This window comes from Megascapheus bottae, chromosome X (genome assembly GCF_031878675.1).
Source record: "Megascapheus bottae isolate mThoBot1 chromosome X, mThoBot2.hap1, whole genome shotgun sequence".
Lineage (NCBI taxonomy): Eukaryota > Metazoa > Chordata > Mammalia > Rodentia > Geomyidae > Megascapheus > Megascapheus bottae.
In genome coordinates, this window is record NC_143547.1 from 71132181 (window position 1) to 71154841 (window position 22661).

Genomic DNA, 22661 nt, shown 5'->3' on the forward strand with positions numbered 1-22661 from the left:
AGTCCTTTATATTCTTAGTTGTTAATTCTTAAGTATTTTATTTTCATTGAGGCTATTGCAAAAGGAGTTGCTTTCCTGCTTTCTGCCTCACTCTTCTTGTTGGCATACTGGAAAGCAGCTGATTTTTTGAGGCTTAATTTTATACCCTGCTGCTTTGTCAAAGTTTCAAATCTTTCTCATCTTTTTTTTGGGGGGCGGGGTATGCCAGTACTGTGGCTTGAAATCAGGGCCTCGTGGTCTCATGCCCTGTCTCAGATATTTTTCTTTTTTATGGCTAATTAGAAATAAGAGTTTCTTGGATTTGTTTGTCTTGGCTGGCTTCAAACGCATTCCTCAGATCTCAGCTTCCTAAGTAGCTAGGATTATAGGTATAAGCCCACAGTCTTCACCTTATTGTCTCATCTTTTATTTTCTACTCTTCATCTTTCTCCACAGGTCCCTCACTGTAATGGTTTTTAACATATATCCTAGACTAAGAGTCTTGAAATACTTACATATATCATTGTTTGCAAAGCCATTTTCATGTCAGAACTGGGTCTTGAATTGAGGGCCTAGATAGTTGGGTAGTGTCCCTGAGTGGAGCCACAACTACACTCCTGGCTTTTTTGATGGTTAATTGGAGATAAGAGTCTCACAAACTTTCCTGCCTGGGTTGGCTTCAAAATACAATACTTAGGTCTCAGCCTCCTCAGTAGCTAGCATTACCAGCACTCAGCTGCAAGGCTTATTTTTTTTAATTCAACAAATACTTATGGAATACTTACTATATGCCAGATACTACAAATCAGATACTAGGATATATAGTGTTAGACACAAAATAGACAAGATTTTCCTTTTCTCAAGCTTACTGGCAAGATTTCAAGCTGGCCATATACAACAAAGTAGTGAGATCTAGTGGGTAAACTTATGCCAGACTCACAGATTTATGCAGTAAGGAAAGAGTGAGCCTAAAAGGAAGCAGTTTATTAGACAGTGTTAACAAGATTCATGTATAGTCAGTTCCTTCAGGCTTTTTGCCCACAGAATAATATCAAACCAAAAGACACTAGATGCTAGGTAACAGGAGCAATGGGACAATGTGTTGCAGAATAGCTAACTACACTGCCACTAGCTTTTTTGGTTCATTGTTTTTTTTGCCAGTCCTGGGGCTTGAATCCAGGGACTGAGCACTGTCCTTGGGCTTTTCCCTCAAGGCTAGCACTCTGTCATTTGAGCCCCAGCACCATGTCCGGCTTTTCTGTGTATGTGGTACTGAGGAATTGAACCTGGGTCTTTGTGCATGCTGGGCAATCACTCTACCAGTAGGCCAAACTCCTGCCCCTCTGTTCATTGTTTTTTATTGAGTGATTTTGTTTTTCAATGTTTTTATTATTGTAAAGGTGATGTATAGAGGGGTTGCAGTTATATAATGCCACTAGCTATTTTATAATTTGATTTTGTATCCCAGGAGAGTACTGTAAGAAGTTTTTCTGGAATTTGGTAATACAATGAGAAACTGTTTTATGGCAACATCCGATAAGGGAACTTTCTCCCAAGCAGAGAGTGTCAGATAAATAGCCCTGAGGCAACTCTTCAACAACTGCTATCTTCCCACATTTTAGGAGGACCATAAGATGGTCTGCCAAGTCCTGGGAACATAGTTGTCAACGTTGGCCTTGGTAGATGTTCAGGGTCACTGATTTGCCATAGTGGAGCTATGTATGTATACATGTATACTGGATGTGTATATGTGTATATATGTATGTCTGTATATGTGTTATTGTAAATATTATGTGCATACTGGATGAGAAAATGTTCATCCTGGTTGTTTTCACTTAATATGATATACTAACTATATACAGACATTTCTCTATGTACTTTATACATTGCAACCCCTTTTCATCTCCACACCAGCTGTATGAAATAGATATTGTTATTTGCCCTAGTTTACAGATGAAATTTCTGAAACACAACAAAGCTAAGTAACTTGCTTAAGGCCACACTTTTCTAGTTTGGCAGATTTGAACCTAGGCATTTTGAATTTGAAAGATTAATGTGCAAAGAAATGTGAATGTGAAGAAGTAAGAAGTTAAGGCTGACCTAGCAATAGAAGTGGCATTTCACTGAGCATTTGAAGGCTAGATAATATTTAGTCAGATAGGAAAGGATGAAAAGCTTTCCAAGCATAGTGAACAATAATGAGCAAAGGTAGCACCAGGGAAGTAAATGGTATCTTTTGACCATTATTTGTTATGCTTTTGGAACCTGAGAGTTGCAGTAGGAAGAAATAATGCGGAAGATAAAAATAGAATGAGTGATGCAGGACTGTGAAAGCCCTTGGATAGCACGCCCTGTGTTATGGCCTGAATCAAGTCCCCTCTCCCCAAATTCATAAGCTAAGGGTATCCCAGTATGACAGCATTTGGATATAGGGACTTCATGGAATATTTGTGTTTAAATGAGGTCATGAAGGTGGCCCCTCATGATGGGCTTGGTGACCTTGTAAGAAGAGACACCAAAGAGCTTTCTCAGTATCATTTCACCATGTGAGAACACAGGAAAAAGCAACTCTCTACAAGTCAGTATGAAAGTTCTTGAAGGAATCCAACCCTGACTTCTGCATCCTGATTTCTGTCTTTGAGCCTCTGGAAAGTGAAGCAAGAAATATGTTGCTGTTTGAGGTCCTCGGAAAATAGTTGCTGCTGTTTTGTGGAAATCCAAGCAAACCAAGACACCATGAGATTTTAACTTTATTACCTGGGCATTTGAGTTAGTTCATGTTTTAGAGTGAGTGAGAATAATGTTTGGCAGTATCTTTCTGAACAACCCTAATGGTGGTGTGGCTAGAGAGCTCAGTGTAATTTTGATGAGAGGAAGTGTGAGTTAGGGATAACTGGGCAGAGGCAGTATGGATGGTGAGAAAAAATGATCTCACTAGACATTGTGCTGTTGGTTTTGATAGAGCTTGGACGGTGGTTAAACATAGTATGTAAGGGAGAAATAGGAGCCAGATTTCTAGCTTGGAAAATGAGGTGGATGATGGTGACTTGAACTGAGATGTGGAAAATACTATCTCTAAACTGTAAACTTATAGAATGACTTTCATTTCTTTTTGCGTATTAGAGTTTTCTACCATTTAATAATTTCTATCTATTGCTTTGAGAAGGATAAGATGCCAACCAAAGGTTGGCATTGTTTGTGTGTTGTGGGAGTAAAGGGTATAGGAAAAATGAGAAAGTTCTAGGAGGAAGATATTGAATGTTGGTTTTACTCAGTTTAATGTGCATGTTGGAAATCTTGTTAGGAGTGATTGTCAGGCTGTTCGAAATACAAATTTATGTGGAACTCTAGAACAAGGAAGAGACTGGAGTTGTTAATTTTCAGGGTGGGTAGTGTTCACTCTGTAGCTGTTAGAATAAACTCTCCCAGTGTCAGCTTTTCATCATGCTTAGAATGGAGTGGATATGATTTTAAGTTGTTTGTGTATGTGGGAGAAGTATTCATCAGAGTGCACGTATGTGTATGTGTGTTTAAGTATGTGGTTTGTGTATGTTGTGGATGTTGATGAGAGTGTGTATAAATGTGTATATGTGTGTGGTTTGTATATGAGAGGGGTGTTTGTATAAGTATGTGTGGTTGTGTGTGTATGTGTATGCTGTTTCAGGAAGGAAATTTAGAGGGATGCTATGAAACCTGCAAGTATGGGGTTGACTAGGGACTGAATAGGATGGCGTGGGATGAAGTCAACAATCAGACAGAATTCCAAGACATAAATTCTTACTCCAGTCCTAGAGCAAGTATTGAAAACCATTGGGATTATGGCATTGCAGTTGCTATATATAGATGATGGGGAGAGAAAAATGCATCATGAAAACAAGGGAAGAAAGTGTGACTTCTCATTCTGCCTGCCTCTGAGAACAGGACAGACCAAGAAGTATACTGGACCTTGTTGCCCATTGAAAATGTAAAGGAGCCCAGAAGAGAGACTGCCTTCTCCATATAGGTACTTATGGCAGGAAGTGGGTAGGTGCAGTGTTGATATATATATATATATATATATATTACATATAGGTTGGTGGATTCCCATTTTCTCCTGTTAGTGTTGAGGACTATTTCTAAAATCCCAAACTGAATAGAACTATAATTATTGATATTCTGTACTGACTCATTGTTGTAGAAGAGAGGGAAAGCAACCTATAGTAGCTTGATATTGTTTTTGAGTTATAATAGATACATAATATTTTTGTGTTCCTCCTTTGAGAGATAGCAATACTGATAAGAAGAAATTTGAATAAGACCTAACAAATAGGCCATGAAAACTGAGGTTTTCTTTTTGTAAATTTTGATTTATTGTTATGGTGATGTACAGGGGGGTTAGTTACATTCATCAGGTAGTAGATACATTACTTCTTGAACATTATTACCCCTTCCCATGTTTTCTCCCACTTTCCCTTCCCCCACTCATCTTGTTTCTCCTTTACATTCCCCTTTTCAAATAAACAAATATACGTATATACAATATACCAGGTACCAAAGTCAGATACAGTAACAATATGACATAAACTTTAAGGGGGAAAGAAGAAAAAAGAAATAGCTTCACATAGCTGAGTTTTGCTTACTGCACCTTCTCTCTGGGATATGAATCTTTTTCCCATCCCTAAATCTCGCTATGAGCAAAGGAGAGTCAGGGATGCTAAAATGCAGTCACCCTCTGGAAGACACCTGGGAATCACAGGCTTAGTACATATGTTCCTCTAAGGCAGGTCTAACAAAGATTTTGAGAGCATGGCTTTCTAACACTCCAAGAAGTTTCTTGTTTCTTCAGTGGTTTGTTTCTCACATCCTGATTTCTGTTTTAAAGTTAGAACAGTCACATTAATTTACTTTGGTTTTTTTTTTTGCCAGTCCTGGGCTTGAGCTCAGGGCCTGAGCACTGTCCTTGGACTTTCTCAAGGCTAGAGCTCTACAACTTGAGCCTCATCATCACTTCCAGCTTTTTTGTATGTGTGTGGTACCAAGGAATCGAACCCGGGTCTTCACGCATGCGAGGCAAGTACTTTCACCATTAGGCAAAACTACCAGCCCATTTTTTTGTCAGTCCTGGGCCTTAAACTCAGGACCTGAACACTGACCTTGGGCCTTTTCAAGGCTAGAGCTATAGCACCACTTCTGGCTTTTTTCTATGTATATGTGATACCGAGGAATCGAACCCTGGTCTTTGTGCATGCTAGGCAAGCACTCTACCACTAGGCCAAACTCCTAGCCCCTAATTTACTTTGTATATGGGGGCGGGAGTGGGGCTATTCCCAGGTCAGGGCACTGTTCCTGAATTTTACTGCTCAAGGCTAGTGTTCCAACATTTTAATCACAGCTCCACTTCTGGATTTTTGGGGGGGAGGGGTTAATTGGAGATAAGGGTCTTATGGATTTTCCTGCATGGGCTGGGTTTAAACCCTGTATCACTGGTGCCTGACAGTAATTCTTTGTTTTATGTTGATTCGAGAAAGTTTCATCAGAATATCTAAATCACATGGTCCAGACTCCTTGAAATACATATGATCAGTAGAAATTTGACTCCATATAAGTTATTTCATAGATTGGCTTGGGAATATACCAGTACTTGAGGGATGAACAAAGAGCTATAGAGTGTGAAAAGGAGGATGTCCTTGAAGATGAAAACAAAAAGGTGGTTAGTGGAGGCCACGTAGAGTTGGAGGAGGGAAGGATGAGAGACCTTGACCAGTCGGAACTATGTTTCAGTTGGGTAAGAAAGAATTTCTGGGCTACTATACAAGCCATAGAGATAACACTAATGTACTGAGCATTTCAAAATGAAAAAGGTTTTTTTCTACTACAAATGATAAGTGGTGTTTTTAATGTTTTTTTTAAATTTATCTTTGCTTAACTTCAAAAGGTTGTACAAGGGGGTTATAATTTAATGTGGATATCTTTGTCCAGTACTTCATCAGAGCCATCCCTTTCATCATTCTTCCTACCCTATCTATTCCTTCTCCCCAGACTCATTTCTCACTTCCCACATTCTTTATAGCATGTGTAATGAAATAGTCTTATATATTTGTCCTCTGTACCATTTTTCATTCCTCTACCTCTGCCCAATACCTCTCCATAAAAATCTCAGTTTCCTGGTATTCATGTTGTTAAACTGTTCATCAAGAGGTTTAGTCTATGGAGATTCACTCCTGTATATATTACATTTCACTCAGCCTTTATGTATGATTACAGAGGAGGCTGTTTTGGGGGCCTATGATCCACGTATGAAAGAAAACATGTCCTTTGTCTTTCTGGGCCTGGCTTATTTTGCTCAAATAATTAAGTGTATGAGGAATAGATATATTTAAATGGATTTAAACAATGTACAATGAATAATGTAGACATGTGCTAAAATATACCAAATGATACTATATTAATATATAATTGGTATATTTTTATATATTGGTTAAAATTTATTTTAAAAATAAAAGAAGACAAAGTCACTCAGATCGAAGAGAAAGTGTGCTGCATCAGAGAAGCAGATTAAGGAGTAGGCTGCGGCAGGATCTTGTCAGTTGGCAAATATTTAAGAGAGAGCAGCTTCAAGGTCATGGCCAGTGGCGGGGTAGGTGAGCTGTGTGAGGAATGAAGAAGAGAAGGGAAGGCAGCAAAAAAAGCAGAGCATCTGTAGCTCGTTCCTATAATTCTAGCTACTCAGAAGACAGACCTGGAGGGTCAGAGTTCAATGCTAGACAGGTAGAAAAGTCTGAGAGACTATCTCCAATTAACCAGCCAAAAGCTGCACTGGAAACATCACTCAAGCAGTAAAGCTCCAGCTCTGAGCAAGAAAAGCCAGCGAGGGCAACAGGCCTTGGGTTAAAGTCCCTGTACTAGAAAACTAAAGTTGGATCCTTCTCTGTCACCCTGCACTAGAATTAACTCCAAATGGATCAAAGACCTCGAGTTAAAAGCCGACACACTGAAAACTTTACAAGAAGGAATAGGAGACACACTAGGCCTCCTTGGCATATGTTGAAACTTTCTTAATAAGGACCAAGAATCACAACAAATCAGAGAAAGGCTGGATAAGTGGGACTGCATTAATATGCACAGCTTTTGTATGGCAAAGGACATAGCTACTAAATTAATTAGGAAGCCTACAGAATGGGAGAAGATCTTCACCAACCAAACAATGGACAAAGGCCTCATATCTAAAATATATCAACAGCTCTAAAAATTGAATCACTCCAAAACTAAAATCCAAAGTAACAACCATCCCATTAAAAGATGGGCCAAAGTCTTAAAGAGAGTCTTCTCTGAAGAAGAAACAAAAATGGCCTTTAGATACATGAAGAAATGCTCGACATCTCTGGTCATAAAGAAATGCAAATCAGAACAACTCTAAGACTCCACCTCACCCCAGTTAGAATGGCCAGGATCAAGAAATCTAATAACAACAGATGCTGGAGGGGATGTGGCCAGGAGGGATCACTACCACACTGTTGGTGGCAGTGCAAACTCATTCAACCACTATGGAAAGCAGTATGGCAGTTCCTCAAAAGACTACACATAGAGATCCTCTATGACACAGCAATTCCACTACTTGGCATGTACCCAATCGTCCAGAAAAAGGGGCATACTAAATCCACTAGCACAATGATGTTCACTGCAGCACTGTTTACCATAGCAAAGACATGGAACTAACCCAGATGTCCCTCAGTTGATGAGTAGATCAACAAGATATGGTATTTATAAGCAATGGAATTCTATGCTGCTGTCTGAAAGAACGACATTGCCCCATTTGTAAGGAAATGGAAAGACTTAGAAAAAATCATATTAAGCGAAGTAAGCCAGACTCAGGAACTTAGGCTCAATGGTTTCCCTTATTTGTCATAATCAGTAGAAACTTGGAGCCCTCAGAGCAGAAATTTACAATAAAACAAAACCTAGATACATAAGGCCATGCAGTATAACGCTAAATGAAAGGACCTCTAGGATGTAGAAACAAAAGCCATATAATGAGTGATTGTTGTCCTTAATGTACTATGTTATCTCTCATCTCTTTTGCTGTCTCTTGGTTATCTCATATTGTTACAGTATTTCATTTTGTTATCTGATACACTGGATATATGCGTATTTGGTTATTTGAAATAGGATAGGGAAGGGGGGAAAACAAGATGAGGGGTGGGGGTGGGGGGAGGGAAATGGGGACCAAGACATGAGAAAGAGTATCAATGTTTGTGAAGTAATGCACCTTCTATCTGGCGAATATAATGTAACCCTTCTAGTAATTAAAATTAAAATATATGAAAAAAATAAAGTCCCTGTACTAGCATATAAGAATAACATTAAGAACATATTAATTTAAAAATACTTTATTGGTTTTGGACCCTACTATTGAAAATTTCAAATTCCTATATATTTATTTTTTGTAGATATTTACATAATTTCAAAGTAAGATCTATCAACTTTTGGTTTTGTCATTTTCCTACAGATTATCATTGTTCACAAGTTTTCATAAAATAGTATGGCTGAAGTTTGAAATTTTATTTCATATATAGTTCTACATTTAAATACTTGATATGATTCAAAATAAAATCTACCCAACTTTTGCTGTTAATCATACTTTCTAATGTGTTTAGTTTCATTTTCCTTCTTTTTTGGTGGTATTAGGGATTGAATTCAGGTCTCATGCTTGCTAGGCAATTATTCTAGCACTTGAGCCATGCTTTCAGCCCTCCTTAATTGCTTTCGCTGTTTTTGAATATGGCCTCAGGTTTTCTTTTCCCCTGGGGAAGGGCCTGGAGTTGTTTCAGACTAGAATCCTTCTTGCCTCTTGCATAACCAGAATTGTAGATGCACACCTCTTGCCCAGCTTATTTATGATATGAGGTCTCACTAACTTTATTTATTTATTCATTTTTGGTGGGTCATGAGGCTTGAACTAGGCCTGGGCACTGTCCCTGAGCTCTTCAGCTCAAGGCTACCACCCTAACTTTGAGTCAAGCCCCACTTCCCGTTTTCTACAGGTTAATTGGAGATAAGAGTCTCAGGTCCTTTTGTGCCCTGGCTGGCTTTGAACCTTGATCCTCAGATCTCAGCCCCCTGAGTAGCTAGAATTACAGGTGTGAGTCACCGTGCCAGGCTTCACTAACATTTTGAACCAGTTAAGTCACAATTCTCTCCATATTTACATTCTGACTAATGTGTTTAGTTTCATATCAAAACTCTTAACTTCTTCCTAAGAATCAAATGTACCAAGGGTGGTTTTTACATTTCTGACAATAATATTTTACCAATATTTATAACTCATACACTTCTGTAGTGTCAGCCTAAAACTTTTTTTTAATTTTTTTATTGTAATTAGTAAAAGGGTTACATGATATTTGCCAGATAGAAGGTGCATTAATTCACATACATTGATACCCTTTCACATGTCTTGGTACCCATTACCCTCTCCCCCACACCCCCCCACCCGTCTTGGTTTTCCCCCCTTCCCTGTCAAATTTCAAATAACCAAATACAAATAAATTCAATATATCAGATAACAAAGTGAGATACTATAACAATATGAGATAACCAAGGGACAGCAAAGGAGACAACATAGTACATTAAGGACAACAATCATTCGTTATATCGCTTTTGTTTCAATATCCTGGAGGTCCTTTCAATTAGCTTCATACTATATGGCCTTATGTATCAAGATTTTGCTCTATTGCAGATCTCTGCTAGTAGAGCCCAAGGCCTAAAACTTTTTGTATGTCAAGGTTTATTAAAATTTTAGTAAATATTATAATTGCCCAAGTCACACATAAGATATTTTAAAATAATTATTCTCTCCTGGTAGTGAAAAATAACAGTTCAAATTGATACCCCTTCTTGTGTTTTTCTCCCACTTTCTATCCACCCCAACCTGTCCCAAGTTATAAAGTTCATTTCCAACATATTGTATTGTGAATATTGTTAAATTGGTTCAAGAAATTGATACAGGTTCCTGCTTCCTGCATAGGCCTGCATCTGGACCTCAACCTATTTCTCTCTTTCTGCTTTAGCTGGGATTGGAAATATTTACCAGGGGCTGGGAGTGTAGCTGAGTGGTAGAGTGCTCGCCTAGCATGCATGAAGTCCTGGGTTCGATTCATCGGTTCCACATAGTCAGAAAAAGCCAAGAGTGGCGTTGTGGCTCAAGTGGCAGAGCGCTAGACTTGAGCAAAAAGTGTCCAAAGACACTGCCCAAGCCCTGAATTCAAGCACTAGGACTAGCAAAAAAATATATATGTATCATCCATAAAAACAAACAACAGGGGGCCAGGAGTTTGGCCTAGTGGTAGAGTGCTTGTGTAGCATGCACAAAGACATGGGTTCGATTTTTCAGTACCACATACATAGAAAAAAAAGGCAGAAGTGGTGCTGTGGCTCAAGTGGTAGAGCTCTAGCCTTGAGAAAGTCCAAGGACAGTGCTCAGACCCTGAGCTCATGCCCAGGACTGGCAAAAACAAACAAAAACAGTTCAAGAGGAAACCTAGAATGGATGGCCTTCATGAGACATCTGCTATCATGTCAATTTTCAGATACTCTGTGTTAAGATCATAAACTTTTATCTGAGAAACCGAGAGCCTGTAATTATCACTTATAGATTATAGGAATACACCTTCTCAGAAAATATTGTCATAGAAATCTCTCCTAAGAACAAGAAAGAAGATAGAACTAAAAAATGATAATCCCACAATAATGACTCTCCCATTGGCTTCGATATAGTCAGCCAGTTCTAGTACAACACTCATAGGAAAATAAATGAAGGCCTTGTGAAAACTATCTGCAAGCACTTGGACTTCCCTTTCCTCCTCTCAGACAATGTGTCAAAGTGAATTCTAAGACAGAGTTAATTAGTTTTTGACTGGTTGCATGAAAACAAGCTATAAGTGAAAAGAAGGGTCTCATAAGCCTGCAATGTAGTGCATCTTTATCCTGTTGCTTTTGCTTTAGCAGGTCAGAAAGCAGATGTATGTTTGTACCAAGTTCCTGATTGGAGCTGTGGTAGCCAGATTCTAACATAGCCCTCAGTGATGCTTGTCTCTTGATACAAATCACTTGTATTGTTTTCATTTTAGGTTGACATGTAAAACAATGAGTCTTGTGGATTTTTTTTTCTTGTTTGAGGTGGCTCTCAGCCTCCTGAGTAGCTAGGATTACAAGCATGAGACACTGGTGTCCAACTTGGGGCTGCATTTTTAAAAGGCTTTGCTTCTATTTTTGTCTTTTGGACCATTCATTCTAGGACAAACATAGCTCTTGGTGTGTAAGGCACTCAAGCAATGCAGTGGATGAGTCCACATGATGTGCGGTTGACCTGCAGCAAATACATGAGTAGACTGTCTTACGTGCTAATCCTCTGGTCCCAATCAGACCTGATTTCTGGAAGCCCCAGCCAATATCTTAATTATAGCCTCATTAGAGACCCTGATTTAAGCCACAGTGAAATTGCTGATCCATAGAAAATGTATGGGGTAATAAAGGTTTATTGCTATGTTGACCCATACGTTTGGGGAGAGGGTCAATTGGTTATGCAATTACAGATAATAATAAGCAATAAATAATGAGGGGCAGAACTACAATTCAAACTCGTTTAACTCTATAGGTTGAGCTCCCAAAAAAGTTTTTCCATGAACTTTTTATTCTTAGTGTACCGCTTAAAATAATTCATTTTCACATGGAGGATGTAGTTTGGTGGTCTGGTGTTTGCCTGGTATTTGAGAGGCTCTAGGTTCTATCTTGAGCATCATAAGTAAAAATACCTATCAATATTGGGGTAGCACTGCTTGGCTATAATCCAAGCTGCACAAGAGGCAGACATTAGGAGGCACTCAGTAAGAAGCCAGCCCAGGCAAAAAGTTAGTGAGAACACATCTGAACAAACAAGCTAAGCATGGTGATATGTACCTGTAATCCAAGTTGTGTGGAAGTCTTAGGAGGATCACAGTCTAAGGCTAGACCAGGGAAAAAGTACCAGACTCTACCTAAAAAATAAAAGGGGCTAAGTGCCTAGCAATACTGATAATTTTTTGCATTCTTTTAAATGAATTGAATTTATGTATTATATAAAGGAAGGAACAGAAATCTTTTTATTTGGTTAGTGGTATACTGTAAATTTAGCAACGTAGAACTTAAGTTCAATAAGAGGTTAATTAATACTCATCTATGTTTTCCAGGAGTTCATTCAAAATATCAATTGCTAACAAAGTCTGATGCTTCAAGTGCATTTTTTCTATTTCATCCCACCTAATCTGTCCCTTCTATTACTCCCATCAAAGCACGTTAACATACAATTTTCATTTCCTTAAAAGGAAAAATTAATGAGTTGTTTCTCCCAATTACTTTTCACTAGAACTACAAATGATTTTAAAAACAACTTTGAAGTTCTTCCTAAAAATCATATCTAAATTACACATGAATCTTTCTTCCTCAGTTGTCATTTCTAACCCTCAGGAAATAATTTTTTTTATTGCTGAAAGACCTAAACATTTTAGAGTGAAGATACACATAATTGTAGTTTTTGATCCAGGTGACAGTCAACAGATATTAAAAGGTATCTCAATTTCACTTTCTAGCCTCAGTGTGGTTTCAATAAAAGTGTGAAGTTTTGGGCCGGGAGTTTGGCCTAGTGGTAGAGTGCTTGCCTAGCATGCACGAAGACCTGGGTTCGATTGCCCGGTACCACATACATAGAAAAAAACTAAAGTGGTGCTGTGGCTCAAGTGGTAGAGCTCTAGCCTTGAGAAAAGTCCAAGGACAGTGCTCAGGCCCTGAGTTCAAGCCCAACAACTGGCAAAAAAAAGTATGAAGTTTTGTCCAATAGATGTTCACTTGCTTTCTGTTATAGAACCTGTAAGAACCACTTTATTTTATTTCGAAGAAACAATATTTATTCCTTCTACATGCAACACACACACACACACGCGCGCGCACGCACGCACACACACACACACACACACACACACACACACACACAGACACCCACAGACACCCACAGACATATTTGGTGCTGGCCTTGAAGCTTGAATTCAGGCCCTGGGCACTGTCTGTTAGCTTTTCCACTGAAGGATAGTGCTCTACCTCTTGAGCTATAACCCTACTTTTGGCTTTTTGGTGGTTATTTGGAGATGAGTCTCATGGATTTTCCTTTCTTGGTTAGCTTTTAACCATGATTCTCAGATCTTAGCCTTTTGAGTAGCTAGGATTACAGGTGTGAGCCACTTTAACATTTTGTATTCTAGTACATTAGAATGCGTATATTAAAGATTTGTAGGGAGTACTGGAGGCATTTGACTATGACTAGATTTAAAATACTATTACAGAATTACTATTTATGTGTGTGTCTATGTGTGGGAAGTTCTCCCTATATTGCCTGAACTGGCCTGGAACTCCCAAGTAACTGGGACTACAGGCAAATACAGGGCCCAGCTAACTTCTAACAACCTCTGAAAAATGCATTTCTTTTGCTTAAAGCAACTCCAATTATGAAGATCTGACCTTTAAAAATAGAAATTAGCAGTAATTGTTTGTTTAATGAAATTATCAAGTGTGGGGATTATTTACATAGTAACATATATGTATATATAAGGTTTAAATACAGATTAAATAAAGTGAAATATATCTCACAAGCATGTGTTGGTCCATGTACTTTAACAAGGACCCTTTTTGCCTTCTTTGAGCTTTTTATGGGAATCCCAATGGTCTCATTAATGACTTATTATGCCTTTTACTTAAAACTTGCTTCATGTCAGCCATAACATCTCCAAATAGCCAATATTTCACACTTTCTTGTTAGTCATAGAGAAGGCTTCATTATGCTCCAGAATTTCAGGTCACATTTTTTTATAGCAACCATATGTTATATAATTCTGTATATGTATATATGCAGATATGTAGGTGTGTATACATCTATATACATCTACCTACTATGTATTGATGATATATCGCAACATCCATATATGAGAATGAGTATATATTAGAGTTAAGACTTTGGTGTAGTGAAATACACACTTAGCATTAATGATACTGCATTCACAATGTTATGCAACCATTATCAGTATATAATTCCAGGACGAGTTTTTTTTTTAAATCAGTCCAAAGACCACCTCGTAGCCATTAAATAGTCATTTCTATTTTCTCCAATCTTCTAATCCATGGGACGCTTCAGTCTACTTTCTGTCTCTATGCAAATGCCTATTGTATACATTGCACATAAGTAGAAACTGATAAATATGCCTTTTGATACCTGGCTTCTTTTGTTTAGCATAATGTGTTCAAGGGTCATTGATAGAAATGTACTTTTTTATGGCTGAATAATATTCCAGTGTATGGCTCTACTTCCTTGATTTATCAAGTCACCAGCTGATATATAGTTGAGTTATTTATATGTTTGTGCCATGTGAATAAAGAGATTGTTTTCTGTTGTTGTTGAAACAACTTATTTCTATGGTCTTGGGCACATACCAAGTAGTGGAACTGGTGATCAAGATAAGACACTTGTTAGTGAAATCTTACTGCTTGCTAAACCTGTAAATTCATTTTTTGCTAAGATTTAAGAAATACATACATACATACATACATATATATACATACATATATGTATGTATGTATATATTTATATGTATATATATATATCAGTCATGGAGCTTGAACTCTGGGCCCGGGTGCTGTCCCTGAGCTCTTCAGCTCAAGGTTAGCACTCTACCACTTTGAGCCACAGCACCATTTCCACTTTTCTGGTGGTTAATTGGAGAAAGAGTCTAATATATTTAAGTGCTGGGGCTGGTTTTTGAACTGTGATCCTCAGATCTCAGCCTCCTGAATAACTAGGATCACAGGGGTAAGCCATCAGCGCCCAATTTAAGTCCTGTTTTTTATTCTTTCTCTGTTCTTATGATAATGACTTTTCTGGATTGCTATAACTCTCTAAGATATGTAGTATGGAAGATTTTTCCAGGAGACTGGAAAATCTTTTCCAGGATGGCATCACCAACCCATACTAGCATGTTACTTAAACAGTTTTAATACAAATTTCCCACAGATAAAAATCATAGCCTTGCTTTTCAAACAATAAAGATTTGCAAGTAAGTAATACATGGCTCTGGAGTTATGAAGCAATGTGAGGTCACCCAGTGTTGTCCAGCACTCACTAGACTTCTTTGTTTCTCCATCTGTAAAACAGGGCTATGTGAATCCCTGCCTTTCAATCCTGATAAAAAGACAGGACATAATCCAAAATATAGTTGGCACTTGGTAACTATTAGCTCTCTTTTCCTCAATTTCAGTACACTTTCATTTTAACTGCTCTCCAAGATAACAGTATTTTTTATTCTCATTTGATCTTAGGTGAAAATTCAACTGCCTGGTACAAACCCTTCTGAGATTCACATTGATGTTGAGGATACATACCTTGATCTTCGCACTCCTAATAAGTGAGTAAAAGTTAGAACTGGCATAGTATAAAATTAATGAGTGCTAATGATCCTAGAGTCCACATTCCTTTTGTGTGCATTTGCTTGTTCTCAGGCATTAACTCAAGGCCTGGGCATTGTTCTTGAGCTTTTTCAATCAAGGCTAGCACTTTACCACTTGAGTCACAGTTGTACATCTGGCTTTTTGGTGGTTAATTGGCGAGAGAAGAGACTCACAAACCTTTATGCCTCTGCTGACTGTGATAATCCTCAGAACTCAGCCTCCTGAGGAGATAGGATTACAGGCATGAGCCAGTGGAACTTGGCTTCATATTCTTGTTTTAAGTGTACAATTATTTTGCACCAAGAAGAAAGTGGAATTTCAGATATTTGATCCACATAACATGAAAGTAAATATGTTTGAAAATATTTAAGGATTTTTCTCCTATACATTCTGAGTGAGTTGACATCATCAAAACATAAAGCTTGATATTCAGATATAGTTAATGTATCACATATATATACACACCAAATACACACACACACACACACACACACACACACACACACACACACACACACACAATTAGAAGCTGGGTACTGGTGGCTCATGCCTGTAATCCCAGCTACTGGGAAGGATGAGATTTGAGGATCACAGTCTGAAGCTAGCCTGGGCAAGAAAGTTCAATAGACTCTTATTGCCAGTTAACCACCAAAAATGCCAACAGTGGAGGCATGGCTCAAGTGATAGAGTGCTAGCTTTGAGCAAAAAATCTAAGGGACAGCACCCAGGTTCTCAGTTCAATGCCCAGTATCAGCACAGAAAAATAAGATAGAAGTGAAATTCCCTTAACTAGTAATTCTTGCTTTTGAATTTTTGTACAGTGATGACTACAACATATGTGAGCATTCAGGATGTTGTAGGGCTCTAAGGTAAAAATCTGTGTTCATCAAAGTCAACAGTCTTGTTATGAATTGCTTAAAACAAAACTTCTAACAGTCTGTTTGTCACTAGATCTGCAGATTGTGTGTATACATTTAAAAATAATACAGATGATGAGATAATTCAGTTCGACTCTTTTATATTTTCAAGCATAATCTTCCTATTACATGGGCTCAAATGTGTCCCTCAAGCAGAGCTTACAATCAAATTCTGATTACAAAATATTTCTATCATTATTCACTTTAAAGAGTTTTATACCTTTTCTTTATACTTTGTACATGCATTTACTCTTCCACACAACCTTTGCAAGGAAAGTTGGTTAAATGGATAATCAGTCTTACATGATATTTGCCCACTTCTAAAAGCACACACGTATCTACACACCATGGACTTAATTTCCGTTTCCCTAGCATTTCTCACTGTCTCCATCAATCTTTGGGCAGCTGATCTAGTTATGCTGTCATTTCAGATATCTATCTGAACCCACAAAATGAAAAAGTCTCTATGAGAAGTATTGAAAGTATCCACATAGAGTATGGGCTGTGCTGGCTCATCTGTATGCTGTACTTTTTTATTAAATTATACAACTAGTATGCACAGAAGAAAACTACTAGATATATTGTACTTAAATTTAAGTGCTCAATCTAGAGGTACTATAGGAAAACTTACTTAAGATGAAAGACAGCCAGGTACGATAACTCATGCCTGTAATTTTAGCTACTCGGACTGAGATCTGAGGATCATGGTTCAAAGTCAGCCTGGGTATGAAAGTCCCTGAGACTCATCTACAATTAACCACCAGAAAACAGGAAGTGGTGCTGTGGCTCAAGGGGTAGGGCGGTAGCCTTGAGCTAAAGAGCTCAGGGGCAACATCCAGGCCCAGAATTCAAGTCTCATGACGTACAAAGACAGAGGACAGAAAATAGATAAGGTATTTCTTAATTAACTTTCCTAAATATTTGAGCAACCTTTAAAGCCATATTATTACTTGAAATTATGCTATCAAAATTGATTTGGGGGCTAAGCTTGGTGGTTCACGCCTGTAATCCTACCTAATCAGGAAGCTGAGATCTTAGGATCAAGGTACAAAGCCAGCCCGGGCACAAAAGGACCTGAGACGCTTATCTCCAATTAGCCTCCAGAAAATGGGAAGTGGGGCTTGGCTCAATGGTAGGGCGGTAGCCTTGAGCTGAAGAGCTCAGAAGCAGTGCCCAAGCCAAGTTCAAGCCTCATGACCCACCAAAAAAAAAAAAAAAAAAACGAAGAAAGAAAATAATGATTTGGGGCTGAGAATGTGGCTAGCATGCATGAAGCCCTGGGTTCAATTTTTCACATAAACAGAAATAGTAAAAGCCAGAAATGGTGCTGCAGCTCAAGTGGTAGAGTGCTAGCCTTGAGCAACAGAATCTCAGGGATGATACCAGGCCCTGATTTCAAGCCCCAGGACTGGCAAAAAAAATGGTTTTGTAGTTGAGTCTATTCATATTTATACTTACTTTCTTTGACATTCCATGACATTATTCCCTCAAAAAAGATTTAATAGGAAGTATTCTGTTCTTGTTTTTAAATCAAGATAAATGAATTTATTTCTGTTGGATTCAGTAGTGAGTCCAGTCAAATGATAGTCAATTTCATTAGAAATATCCTTACAATCCAGAGGGTTAGCATTAACTTAACAAAATTAAAAAATGACTTAATGAATTCACTTATTCTAGTCTGTTGTTTGGCTAGCACATTACCAACATTGAGCAAATAGAAAGCTAAAAGATGGGGTGAGGTGAGAATTATTGTCAAGACTCTACTGACTTATCACATGAGGTGTCATTGTCTTTCTAAATGAATTATTTGAATACCATAAATTAATACCTTAAGTGAGATAATAAAACCCTATTACAAAGACAAATGTAAACTTATTTGGGTTGAATGTTGAGTCACATTTTTCATATCTTTCTGTGTTCCTTTCATTCAGTTGAGATTCACTGATGTTCAAAGACACTGTTACATAAAACAAAAACTAGTTTTCCAAATGGAATAGCTGAAAGCTGCACAACATTTTTTTTGGCAGTACAGGGGGCTGAACTCTGGGACCCTCAACACATTTTTTTTATTTTCTTTTACAGTAGTTGTGTCTCTGCAAGAAACCTTAAAAAGGCCATGTGTGTTTTAAGCCCAGATATGTTAACCAAATAATATTGTCAATTATGTAAAATTAAAATTGCATCATGGGGCTATAAACACAGCAAGGTTGTGCTTTGTTTTTATAATTATTTTTAACTCTAATGTAAGGTAAACATGTTACTTGAGCTAACAATATTGACAATATTTTACTTTCATATATTTTTATTTGCATATAGTTTATAGTGAATATTTACACTGAATAAGCCTATGCTATAACATCTTGCAATAAGTATATTATCAAGGTAAAGGTAGAGAAACTAGGTTGAGATACTTATTCAGATTTTATTCAAATATCACTTTTGTAGTGTCTTGAATATTTCTTTTTCATCCATTTATTTATTCAGGTAATGCTAGACACTAGAGGAACACAGAACAAGACAATATAATCATTCAATGAATAAGCATTCATAGAATTTTCACTTTGTTTAAATATAAATCTATGTGTAGATATCAGACAATACAAAAGACTAGATTAAAAAATATACTTCCGTATATAGGATGACACTAAAAGAAAGGACCTCCAGGATCTGGAAACAAGAGCTTTATAATGTGTGATTGTTGTTCTTAATGTACTATATTATTTCTCATCTCTTTTGTTGCCTCTTGGTTACTCTCATGTTGTTACAGTGTTTGGCCTTGTTATCTGGTATATTGTATATATATTTATTTGGTTATCTGAAATAGGAAAGGGAAAGGAGGAAAACAAAATGAGGGGAGGGATGGGGAGAAGGGAAATGGGGACAAAAACATGAGAAAGGGTATCAATGTGTGAGAAGTAATGCAACTGCTATCTGGCAAATGTAACTGTAACCCCTCTATTAATTACAATAAAAAAAACAGAAAAAAATATATACTTCCTCGGGCTGGGAATTTGGCCTAATGGTAGAGTGCTTGCCTAGCATGCACGAAGAACCTTGATCAATTCCTCGGTACCACATTCATAGAAAAAAATCCAGAAGTGGTACTGTGGCTCAAGTGGTAGAGCTCTAGCCTTTAGAAAACCCAAGGTCAGTGCTCAGGCCCTGAGCGCAGGCCCAAGACTGGCAAAAAAAAAAAAAAATATATATATATATACATACATACATACATACATACTTCCCTTTTCCTAACAGCCTAAATAAGTTGCATGTTTCTATTGTTCAAATATTTTAGTATGTGAAACCATACTACTCAGGCCTAGACAGAAATGGAGAGATACATAGATCATCCCAATGGCTAATAGCTGTCAGTTTTGGATTTATTTCTCTCAGGGCATTGAAGTGCACATTATCATTGGAACTCCTTCTTCCATTGATTTATAGTTGTCTTTTAGTGCAATGAAGCTACCATACTGAGCTCTGCTTTCTTTTTCAAATGAATACATTATCATTTATAGAATAAGGGATGAGGCAAATGTAACTATTGAAGCCTCTATTGTAAGCAGCTTCAAAGGATGGACTCTAGGTGGCTTTTGCACTATTTTTGAGATGCCAGATATTACTAGCTATATTAAAATGTTTTACTACTTAATTACTTTAGGTGGAGGGAATTTTCCTTTTTTTGTCAGTCCTGGGACTTGAACTCAGGGCCTGGGCACTGTCCTGATCCTCTCTATGCTCAAGGCTAGCACTCTACCACTTGAGCCACAGCACCACTTTTGGCTTTTTCTGTCTATGTAATACTGAGGAATGGAACCCAGGGCTGCATGCATGCTAGTCAAGCACTCTACACTAGGCCACACTCTCATACCATCTGATTAAAAATCACACAAAAATTCTCATTTAGGTTGTAGTGTGGATCCAATACTTTTTTTTTGCTAGTCCTGGGGTTTGAACTCAGAGCCTGGGCACTATCCTTGGGTTTCTTCTCAAGGCTAGCAGCTCTACCACTTGAGCCCACAGCAGCATTTCCGGATTTTTTTGTATATGTGGTACCGAGGGATCAAATCCAAGAATTCGTGCATGCTAAGCAAGTACTCTATGACTAGGCCATGCTCCTGGCCAATACTTTTTTGGGGGGGTTGGTTCAGTATTTGGGCTTGAACTATGGGCCTGGGCATGGTCTTTAGGCTTTTGTGCTCAAGGCTAGTGCTCTTTAACCAGTTTTCTTTTGAGCAGGGTTACTTAGCTGGAAATTAAAATCTCATGGACTTCCCTGCTTTGACTGGCTTGGAGCCTCTACCCTCAGATCTCAGCCTCCTGAATGGCTAAGATTACATGCATGAGCCACTGGCACCAAGATAATTCTTTTATGTGAGCTCTATCTCCTGATGATAGTGCTTTGCAAATGAGTATAGAGTATTTTCAAGTTTTTTCCCCAAATATCAGTCATTTATTCAAATAGTCCAGAAATGTCCCCCAAAATATATCAGATTTCCTTTACTAGTTTGGATGGGAAAGAGCTTTTCTGTCTATCTTTTGGAAAGACATCCAGGCCTTCTCTACTGAGAATGTGAGGTAACAAGTGTTCCACACATTTCATTTTCTTCAGATAACAGCATGTTCTGACCCTATGCATAATTCAGATTCACACCACTGTGTCAGAATTATGGATGTCTCATCCCAGCAATGCATCTAAAGCATGGAGTCATAAACCGCAAACTAAATCCAGCAATCTATCACAGGGAAATTTTTGTCAATGTGTAGTAGAAGGAATCAAAAGGAAGCAGATAGAAGCACTTTCATTGATCTGGTTTTGAAATCATTCCAGAACTGGTTTTCCAGAAGTACACCAACAGTGGAAACTCAGCCTAAAAGCTGTGCTTGCAGAAGTGTGATAGAACCAGTCCAGTCTTCAGATTTGTATCATTCAGCCACATTCTACCTACACACAAATAGGACTGACAACAAATCTGTCCAATGAAGTCTCATGGTTCTATTTCTGTGTCATAAACATAGTCTATGTTTATGCAATGTAAACTAAAGATAGTTTAAAAAAAAAGAAAAAGAGCAAATCAAAGTGACTGCTTGGATTTCTAAGGCCCCAAAGTGGTGTATTTTCTGTGGTATATAGACATATGTTTCATCCAATATTTATTCCATCTAAATACAGGAGGGTCAAGTATCTGAATATTCTGCTTATATATGTGGCTCTTGATCATCTTATTACGTTAGAAAGTAAATTCAAGGTTTTTATTAAATTGAATTTAACTTTATTTTACTTTGTTTTTAGGAAGCTTTTGGTAAATTTTCCCCAGCCTGTGCAAAGAAGCAGTGCCAGAGCATCATTTATTACAGAGACAGAGACACTTGAAGTCACTATTAATGTACAAAGAGATTTTGAAGATTTGTATTAAAGCTGCATGAATAGAAAAATGCTCTGTATTCTCTTTCTTCTGACATTTTTGAAAGCACAAGCATTCAATTTTTGGTATTCTGATCATTTATGGTCATCTTTAGTACTCTACCAGGATATATTGTTGTTTCATACTAATATACTTTTATAGTAGTAGCTGAACAGAATATTTAATACAGGTTAACCAATTAGACTACTACATGATAAATTACCTAACTGAAATATGACCATGCAATTATTGGTCCACTTAAATAGACTGAAGAACTTAAGTCAATTAATTACACTACATAGAAATTGGTCACTCTTATCACCAGAAAATGTAGTCACCTGTTACCAATTTAATTTAGATTATTTTTGTCTAGTTTCTCAATATGACTCTGGACTATACAAGTAACAAATGATTATAAATATTTTCACATGTCATCAAAGCAGCCACATGTACTTGAATAAACAATACTCTTGAACGTACAGTATTAAATTGGCTTCCTCAATAAGTCTTTCAATCCTTAGATCTGGTGAGGCCAAAATATTTTAACTGGGACTAAGGATGTAGCTCAGTGCTAGACCCTAGGTTCAGTTCTCAACACCAAAAAGTTCTTTATTTCCTCTAGGTACTATATGTTTAGTCAACTGAAGTCCTTGAGATTAAAAAAGATTATGTTAAGAAGTACGCCATATTTAAAGATCTTGTTCGTTCTCATTTCCTGTTTTCTTCTTAATTGGACATACCTATTTCAGTCCTTTTTCTTTTCTGTACTCTGGTATAAGTATATTCCATTATTATTTATGAATAAATTATATATTAACTGCAGGTATGACTTGACCTCATCATTATAGAACTATACAATTAGTAG

At 37.5% G+C, this 22661-nt stretch overlaps 1 protein-coding gene across 1 annotated transcript in view; it reads left to right on the top strand.

Moving 5' to 3' along the window:
- Dnaaf6 (dynein axonemal assembly factor 6) overlaps positions 1-21985 on the top strand; it is a 48206-nt gene extending 26221 nt beyond the window's left edge. The window contains exons 6-7 of the mRNA XM_090326184.1: positions 15349-15434; positions 21685-21985. Of these exons, the coding sequence (XP_090182310.1) occupies positions 15349-15434; positions 21685-21808 (210 nt within the window). The 3' untranslated portion in view covers positions 21809-21985. The remainder of the gene's footprint in view (positions 1-15348; positions 15435-21684) is intronic.
- Positions 21986-22661: the final 676 nt, after the last annotated feature.